The 9,887-nt window shown below is 44.8% G+C and overlaps 1 protein-coding gene across 1 annotated transcript in view; it reads left to right on the top strand.

Annotated features, from left to right (window-relative positions):
* The window catches only part of col16a1 (collagen, type XVI, alpha 1), a 357,671-nt gene that overhangs the window by 260,159 nt on the left and 87,625 nt on the right, over positions 1–9,887 (top strand). The window contains exons 35-39 of the mRNA XM_043717133.1: positions 333–386; positions 1,248–1,316; positions 4,169–4,222; positions 6,187–6,213; positions 8,186–8,263. Coding sequence (XP_043573068.1) covers positions 333–386; positions 1,248–1,316; positions 4,169–4,222; positions 6,187–6,213; positions 8,186–8,263 — 282 coding nt within the window. The remainder of the gene's footprint in view (positions 1–332; positions 387–1,247; positions 1,317–4,168; positions 4,223–6,186; positions 6,214–8,185; positions 8,264–9,887) is intronic.

Below are 9,887 nucleotides of genomic sequence, written 5' to 3'. Positions count from 1 at the left end.
CTATTACCCTCACCTTGACCTCCTTCCACCTATTGCATTTCCAATGCCCCTCTCCCAAGTCCCTCCTCCCTACCTTTTATCTTAGCCTGCTGGACACACTTTCCTCATTCCTGAAGAAGGGCCCATGCCCGGAACGTCGATTCTCCTGCTTCTTGGATGCTGCCTGACCTGCTGCGCTTTTCCAGCAACACATTTTCAGCTGAGACCTTTACCATCCACAATCTGCCTGCCTTACTGTGAGTACCATCAGCAGTGGGGCCTTCCAAGGACTGCTCAGCAGTCTGCTCCAGCCCATTATCGTGTCTCTACCTGATGGTTGTGTTTCCCTGCAGGGTGCAGCAGGAATTCCAGGACAACCAGGAGCTGTTGGGCCAAAGGGTAACAAGGTGAGTGTTTCCCATTTCCTGTAATGTTTCCACTCCTCGCTGTCAGCCTCACGTTTCATCATTTATAGCTTTGCCTTGATGTTCTTCATCGTGTCACGGCAGTGCCACTGGTCAGAGCAGGTACCCTGCACCTCACCCACCCCAGTCAGAGCAGGTACCCTGCACCTCACCCACCCCAGTCAGAGCAGGAAACCACCTCCCGGTGCAGACCAGCTACCTAATGTTAGCAGATACTCAGACAGAGAGCAGCAATGGAATGGTTTCAGTAGCCGGGCCAGATGAGGTACCAATGGCACTGTCCAGCAGGGGATTGGGGGAGACCAGCCTCACCCCGTAAACCCATTAGGGATTGAGTCTCTCAATTGCCTCCTGCTTTCTCAAATGCAAATGAGGGCCTCCGAGACCAGGGCCAGGACATTTTTGAGAATTAGAATTCAATTTTAAGAATTTGGGAATAAGAGGCTAGCATCTATATAATAACAATTCAATGGTGTTGAATTGTTAGAACCCAGCTGGTTTTCTAATGGGTCTTACTTGGTCTGGCCAGTATGTAACTCAGGTCTGGCACCAGTGTAGTTGATTTTTAACTATCTTCTGCATAGTCTACAAGGCACACAGTTAACCACTAAAGGGAAGCAGTCAGTGCAGCTAGGTCACTCATTCAAGCTCCCAGTAATGATTCTTCATAAACAATTAAACTGACAGCTACGAGGTATCACCAATGGAAGTGCCCACATGGGCTTTGAAGGTGAGTTACCCAGAACCCTAAATGTGAAAGCAACATTACTTCAGAAGAAAAGCAATAGGAAAATGTGAGCAATTCTTTAAAAATCAAAATTCTACCTTTGTCTTGTGTTTTAGGGACAAGCTGGAGAACATGGGATCCCAGGGCACCCAGGAGCCCCTGGTGTGGGGGTACCTGGGATACGGGTAAGTGTCATCAACTCTTTCGACACCAGCAGCTCCAAACACCCCTTTTCCAAGCACAAGTCAGCCACTCTAGCCAGTGTTGCAACAGCTCCGGGATTAAAACATAGAGAATGTTGGTTTCTCTCCCCAAACCACTCTTTAATAATATGGTAAAATTAATGAGAAAATTTCCTGAACAAATACGCTTCCAACCCAGGAAAATCCAGCCCTGCACCCACAGATGTAGACTACTAGATTACAGTAGATAGGCTGGTCAAGAAGCTAATTATTGGCCAGTGGCTGGACTATAGGAGCAGAGAGGTTATGCCAGTTAGGCTGCAGTTGACTTGCTACTTACAGTTCCAGTCCCCACATTATAAGAAGGATGTGATCACACAAGAGATAGCCTTCAACTACAAGAGAATATAGACCGTTTGGTCACATGGGCTGATCGGTAGCAAACAGAATTCATTCTGCATAAATGAGGTGCTGCACTTGAGCAAGACAAACAAGGCAAGGGAATACATGATGGATGATAGGACCCTGGGAAGCACCTGGGTGTGCATGTACACTGGCCCCTAAAGTGGTTAAGAAGACAGATGGTGTACTTGTCTTTATTAACTGAGGCATTAAGTTTAAGAGCAGGGAATTATGTTAGAACTATATAAAGTGCTGGTCCAGACACAGCTAGAGTAATGTATGTCGTTCTGGAATGCATGTTATAGGAGGGATGTGATTGCAGTGGAGAGGCTGCACAGAGATTTACTAAGATGTTGCTGGACTGGAGAGTTTTAGTGGCAAAGAGAGATTGGAGAGACTGGGGTTGTTTTCCTTAGAGCAGAGGAGATTGAGAGGGGATATGATTGAGATGGATAAAATTATGAGGGGTATAAATAGGCGAGACAGGAAGAAACTTTTCCCCTTGATGGAGCATGAATGACCAGGGGATATTGATTGAAGGTAAGGGGCAGAGGTTTTAGTGAAGGTATGAAGGAAACTTTTTCACCCAGAGAGTGATGGTAATCTGGAACTGACTGCCTGTAACAGTGGTAGAGGCAGAAATCCTCCTAACATTTAAGAAGTGTTTGAATGTGCATCTGTGATGACAAGGCATACAAGGCTATGGGCCAAGTGCAGGAAAATGGGATTTGAACAGTGAGGTGGTTGCATTTGACAGGCATAGAGTCGATGGGCCGAAGAGCCTTTTTCTGTATGGTAGATCTCTAAGACTTTGCGACTCTGAAAAACAATACACAAAAGAGGATTTTGCAAGTCTGCGGAACTTTAGTGGTGAGAAAAACTTGGAACGGCTGACGTTTCCTTTGGGATGAGGCTGAGGAGGCTTTAATTGAGGTATGTAAAATTATGAGGGGCCAGAATGGCATGGATTGAAAGAGGACCTATTTCCATTAGCAGAGAGATCAATACCTGGGAACCGAGAGTTAAAGGAATTTGCAGAAGGTTAGAGGTGTGTTGAGGAGTGAACTAGAGGTGATAGAGCACTGGAACTTACTGCCTGAAGGGCTGGTAAAATGCAGATGTTCTCCCTACGTTTAAAACAAAAACATATGGATGTCTGTTGTGTCGCGCCATAATAGTTAGGACTGCAGAGGATCACATTTTCCCATAGGCTCCGGCACCCTGAGGTAGAATCACAGAATAATTACAACCCAGGAGGAGGCCATTCGGCCCATTGTGTCTGCACTGGCTCTCTGAGCATTTTTGACTTAGTGACGAACTCCTGCTTTATCCCATAATCCTGTACATTGTTCCTATTTAAATAATCACCCAGTGCCCACTGGAATACCATTGAACCTGTCTCCACCACATTCCAGACCAGAACCACTCGCTGTGTCAGAAGGTTATTTCTCACCTCATATCGTTTGGCAAGACTGTGTCCTCTAGCTCTCAAATCATTAATGAATGGAACAATTTCTCCCTATTCACTCTGTCCAAACATTTGATGATTTTAAAACCTTCTATCAAATCTCTTTCAAACTTTCTGTTCTCCAACAAAACAATTCCATCAATGTATTCACGTAACAGAAATCCCGGGAACCATTCTTGAAAAGCTTGTCTGTACTCTCTCCCACATATTCACCTCCTTCCCATCTTTTGATGCCCAGAGCTAGACACAGTACTCCAGGTAAGGACTAAGTAGTGTCCTATATAGGATCATTAGAACCTCCCTGATTTTGTACTCTGTGGTCCCATTTGCCTGCTCAGATTGAATGGTGCTCTTGAGCCCATCTTGCGGGAAGTGAGATATTCCTGGGAGTGACCACCTCAGAACTGCAAGCCTGTGATGTTTCCAGCCCAATGAGACAGCAAACACTCCTGGGAGCCTTAGCCTTAGTCCTGGTTGAGACCCACAGAACATGAGACTTCCTCAAAATGGAGGCACTCCAGGAGACTAATGGAAAAAAAAAGATTGAAGAGCAGGCAGGAATGTGTGTTGCAACATTGGGCCCTTTGATACTCACAGCCTTTTCTCTCTGGGGAAGGGACCCTCGAGGTCAGAGTGAAAGTCCTACTTAAAGATCTTCACCATGTAAGTGATGACCTCGGCTTGTGGCTGGGCTGTCACTGACAAGACACTATTGAGGGCAGAAATTCACTCCCCTTGGGGGCCTGAAGACTTCTTTGAGCCTTTCGATCCCATTCAGCAGCCTGGCCTGGGCAATCCTCCTCAGTTGTGGGACTGAGGAGTGAGGTCATCTCAATGCAGCTCCCCACTATTTACCCAGGCTCTTCACCCCAACATCCCAAGGCCAAGAAAAAAAGTCACCCCTTTGAGTCATCACATGGTGAATTGTCACCAATAGGAAGGTCTCCTGACATCTAAAAGACTGACTGCTGTTTGTATTTCACAGGGAAAAGATGGAGAAACCGGAGATACAGGGTTACCAGGGAGACGAGGCCTGCCAGTAAGTGTTTCACTGCATTTACTTCTACTGTGTTAGCCTAGTTCATCAGCTTCAACTGTCTGGAGACAGTGATACATGAGGAAGGGGTATGGAGTTGAAGGATCTGATATGATCATATTGAGTTGGTGAACTGGCTCGAAGGGCCGAATGGCCTACTACTGTTCCTGGTATCTGTACTTCTATACTGTTTCACAGATACCAGTTCAGCGCAGGAGGGTGTTACCTGAGGGAAAATAGAGGAGAACATGATAGAATGATCATGAATGATAGAGTGAACCATCAATGGGACATGGGTGTCCATATCCAGTCCAACTCAGTATATTGCATCATTTCAATCCCAAATAGTTCTGTTGTGAACATATTCCAAATGTTCCTGGGGGACAGCATTGGGATCTGTCACCAGTATTCAAGAATGGCCCAAGCAGTGACTTTACTGATTCTGTAGCCATTAGAAGATTAATATTGACTGAATTCTAAATTTCACATCTTATCATTATTCTGGAATCCATCAATTAGCAGATGATTAGTTGCTCTCTGAACTCTCTGGATTATTGCCTTCACTTTTCAGGTATATTCTAAGTCACAGCTTTTTTTTAGTATTTAGAAGATGATATCTTTAGCCATTTAAATGCATTTGAGGCTACACATTAGGAGGGCAGACGACATACGATCATTTGACTGTAATCTGAATGTCCAGCCTAAAGCTGTGGAGGACATGGGTAAAAATCCTATGGCAGCAGCTAATGGAATTTTAAATTCACTTCATTAAATCTAAAGTGAAAGCTAGAGTCAATGATGATGACCATAGAAAAAATCATTATCTGGTTCAGGGAAGACAATCTTTTTGTTTATTCATGGGATGTGGGCATTGCTGGCTGGGTCAGCATTTATTGCCCATCCCTAGTTGTCTTCTTGAACCCCTGCTGCAGTCCAATTAATGTAAGTGTACCCACAATCTCCAGCCTTCCCTGTCTGGCCTACTTGTGACTTCAGATCCACTGCAGTATAGTTGATGTTTTAGCTACCCTTGGCAGTGGGCTCACAAATCAGCCTGCTGAAGAGCAATTAGGAATGTGCAACAAATGCTGGCCTCACTAGTGACACCCATATCCCTCAAAATAATATGTTTAGAAGATGATGCTCTTCAAGGATTGATGTGTTGGCAAGGAGTGGCAAGAATTTGGGCTTGAGGTGAATGGAAGTGGAAAGTCACCTGACCAATGGTCCAGGATTACATTAAACAGTTGGCAATTCAATGTCCCCGCTATTGGGGGAAATGTTGGAAACCATCACTGATAAAGCTAACGCGTAATGCCAGACAGGTTATACCAATAATCTCGATTGATTGTGGATGACACGACAACACTTCATGGACCCATGGACCTCTCTATAAGCTGTTAAATTAGATCAAAGGTTTGGATGAATCTTCCTGGTAACCCTTTCAAGAGTGAGGGATAATCTGATTAAGGTTCAATTGGTTGAAGGATTAGAAGGAAACTACTTCCTCTTGGGAAAGGAGTCCAGAACAAAGAGTTGCAATCTCAATAATTGATCCTGGCTGTTCGGGGGTGAAATTAGGAAGGGTTTCTCCACACCAGGCACAGGGACAATATGGAGTGTTCTCCTGCAGAACACTGTGGATGGCGGGGACCTCAGAGCTCACAGGATTGAGCTGGCTAGATGTTTAATGAATGCAGTCTGAGGAGTCTGGAGTGAAGACAAATCAATGAAGTTGAGATGCAGAGCAGTCAGCATCAATTTACACAGCAGAATACCTCAAGCTGAATTCTGACATCTTTCCATCTAAGATTTGGCGGCATTTGTCTGTTAAATATAAAGATGACTGTCAAGGACAGTGAAATGTCCCACCCATGATAAGAATTTATTTATCACTGTCAAATGTTCTCAATTTTTGAATTCTCCCATCAGCTGATCTAACTTCTTTCATGTCTGTTTGTTTCCAGGGTGTGCCAGGAGCTAAAGGTGAAAAGGTAAGCCTGTGTGAATGAGTGTATCTGTGAAATGTTCAGATTATGGGGCAGCCAACACTCTGCAGGTAAAGTGGCTGTTTAGTACAGGTCAGTTCAATAGAAGCTATGTTTTGGTGCAGTGTCTGCCTCCACTCATGTTCACCATTCCAACAGCCCTTGGCTGACGACATGGAGGAGATTGCTGTGTAGAGTGTGGACCATTCAGCCCCCTTGTATCTGTGTTCCTTCTGTCCCCAGCTCCACTCTTGCAAATCATTTGGAAGCTGCTAAGCCCCATTGCTCAGATTTCCCTCATTTCATGGGGTGTTGGAATCCTGAATTTGACGTAGTTTCGTCTGGGACTATATATGGGTCCGACACTCTCACTCTGAGAGAGGGACCTAAATGGCACCTTTGTATTCAATGGTTGTGTAACGACAGTGAGTGGACCTGGTAAGTGGGAGTGGGTGGTCCCACAGCAGTGTCCAAATGCTGGAACCTCTGGAGGAGAGGGAGGCATTGAGACTGACTCAGTCTGAAGGCACTCACCATGGCCACGTCCTACAATGCTGAGGAAGATGACAGGGTGCTGTGAGGAATCTCAGGGTGGAAGCTCAAGCCATCTAGGAGAGGGACTGTGGGTACTCCCTGGGCCTCAGTCACCAGTACAGATGCCGAATGCTGTCAGACAAGCTTACTCCAGTGAGAATATGTTCTCCACCGTGTGGCTCTCAAAAGGGTCCATATGACACCAAGTTATATGGCCATTAACCAAGGCCTTAACTAGCTTCTGTGAAACCCCTGAGAATCTCATCTGGAGGCAAAACAGCATCAGGCAGCAGTTCTGAAGGGATGTCCCACTCCTTACCTGTAAGCACATCCTTTTCCAATCTTCGGGGCTGTTTGCTGATAGCCTTGACAATATCAGCAAATACAGGGAGCTGTGCAAATGTCAGTCAGTTTATTCATCCCCAGGTCTGTGCACAACGGCAGCACTGAGTCTGCCTGGGACAAACACTGAAAGAGGTGGGCTGCTGCCAGGAAGGTGCAGGAGAGGATGTGTGAAGTGGGGGCGCAGGGTGTTTGAGTGAGCGGAGCAGGCACAGAAGAAGGGGGGAGGCTATGTGAGTACTTGCACGAGTGTTAGAGAGAGAGAGACAATACTTTTGTGAATGGAAAAGGAAATAGGGGAGAACAAATGAAAAAGGGAGAGAATACAGTCAGACACGAATGGACCAACAGAGAGAGTGAGCTGGTCACAAACCCACACTTAGCCTCTTGCTCAAGCTCCCTCCCTAAAAACCTACCCCCAAAGTAGGTTGGGGCATGAGGAAAATCCCAGGCTGAAAGACAACCCATTCCGACGTCCATTTTCACATGAATCTGTCAGGGCCAGCTCACAGAGCGAATTGAAGTCAGCATTAGTTCAACCATGCCCTTTAGCTCAGCCCTACTTCCACCCCATTCCCTGGTGGCCACAACTCGAACCATCAGCTCCCTCTATTTGTTGTTCTGTTTCTTAGTTAAAAAAGCGTTTGATTAGTTAGCTCTGCTGATTGCTACCTTTTAGTTTTGTTAATTACTGATTTAAATTATCGATTATTTCCCTTCGAAATATTTTCCTGAAATTCATGTTTACTGTTGAGCCAATAATCTTAACTTTTTAAAATTTCGTCACCAGCGCCATGAGATAGAATTTGGAATGTAGATTCCCCCTTGCAAAAGTGTTGGAATAATCTGGTTTAGACAGTGCTTTACTCTGTACCTGACCCCATACTGTCCCTGTCCTGGGAATGTTTGACAGAGACTGTGTAGAGAGAGCTTTACTCTGTCCCTGACCCCGTGGTCTCCCCATCCTGGGAATGTTTGATGGAGACAATATAAAGATGGAATTCACTGTAATATTTACCATTGCTGCTGTCCTGTTGTCACTCTGCTATGTATTAAAATAATGATGCTATTAACCACTGAACCTTGACCTTATGCTGCACAGGGAGCAGCAGCTGAGCAATGCGTCTGTATCAATGGGCAACCAATCCCAGGAGGAGATGTGCGGTATCCTGGAGATTCTGTAAGTGTCTTCAAATTAATAAGGAGTTGTGTAGAGTACATGATGTCCTGCAACCATAGATCCTAGTGTACAAGCCATGCCTATTTTTAGATGCCGAAGTAAATCTTTAGGCTTATACTCCGTGCACAAATCAGTGTGACATTGAACACCACTGCCATTTTCCAGTTAATAAATGTATGTCATCTAACCCAGAGGCAGTTAATCAGCACAGAAATACATGTTTGGGCTTATTCTCCCCGACCAAGTCACGGGATCATGCAGTTGATACAGAAAGTTGCCGCAACAGTGCTCTGAGGCTTAAGACAAACTCACACAGAGCTGATCACTCATGGTGACCAATGAATTGAACATTTTACACATTGCAAAATGGTAACTACCCACACCAGCATTGCCAGTTCAAACTTTATACAGTCAGTGTACACATTGACCCCTGGTTTATTTGAAGGATTTTTCAAGGCTTCAAAGGGATGTCTGGTTTCGGTGTAACTGTACTTCCACCAAGATGGAGGTCACTGAGCAAGGGAGCTGAACTGTTCTCTGGGATCACCCCCAACAGATGGCGATGGTGAGGGAGAGCAACCCAATGGGCACTCATTAGAAAAGAGTGTATCATTCTGAGGTGGATGGAAGACTGATAGGGAGACAGAGAGACAAATGAATCCCTCAAGACAATGTTACCCACCCATTTATTCATGTACATAATGTAAATAATTCTTTGTTTATCCTTAATTCCTCTTCTTGTTTATGTTGACATAATGCTAGTGAAATAAAGAATCTCTGCTTTATCATCTTTGGGCTGTCAGTGTGTTCAAATTTCCTGTTCCACAGGGATCCTACAAAAACTGGGATTGGTTGTGTAGCTCAGCTGGAGATCCACAGGGGTGACAAACCCAATCGGTTTAATTTCCTTGCATTGATTTCATTCGAAACCAAACAAAAGGAGGCGGAAATAAGCTTCCCTGCAGATGTTACTTCCAGGACCTCTCACCTACCTTCTGAGGGATTGTACGTCCAACAGGCTTTTTGGCTTTTTGGAACAGCTGGTCATGGAGCCCACAAGGGAGCAGGCTATTCTGGACCTAGTGCTATGTAATGGACCAGACTTTATAAAAAATCTTAAAGTAAGGGAACACTTAGGAAGCCGTGATCATAATATGGTAGAGTTCAGTCTGCAGTTTGAAAGAGAGAAGGCAAAATCGGATGTAATGGTGTTACAGTTAAATAAAGGTAACTATGAGGGCATGAGAGAGGAACTGACGAAAATAGACTGGAAGCAAAGCCTAGCAGGGAAGACAGTAGAGCAAAAATGGCAGGAGTTTGTGGGTAAAATTGAGGACACTGTACAGAGGTTCATCCCCAAGAAAAGAAAGATTACCCAGGGAGGGATTAGACAGCCATGGCTGACAAAAGAAGTCAGGACATCTATCAAAGAAAAAGAGAGAGCCTATAAAGTGGCCAAGAGCACTGGGAAATCAGCAGATTGGGAAGGCTACAAAAACAAACAGAGGATAACAAAGAGAAAAATAAGGAAGGAGAGGATCAAATACGAAGGTAGGCTAGCCAGTAATATTAGAAATGATAGTAAAAGTTTCTTTCAATACATAAGAAACAAACAACAGGCAAA

Source organism: Chiloscyllium plagiosum, chromosome 27, assembly GCF_004010195.1.
Source record: "Chiloscyllium plagiosum isolate BGI_BamShark_2017 chromosome 27, ASM401019v2, whole genome shotgun sequence".
NCBI classification, from domain to species: Eukaryota; Metazoa; Chordata; class Chondrichthyes; order Orectolobiformes; family Hemiscylliidae; genus Chiloscyllium; species Chiloscyllium plagiosum.
This window is presented reverse-complemented; position numbering and strand designations above follow the sequence as displayed.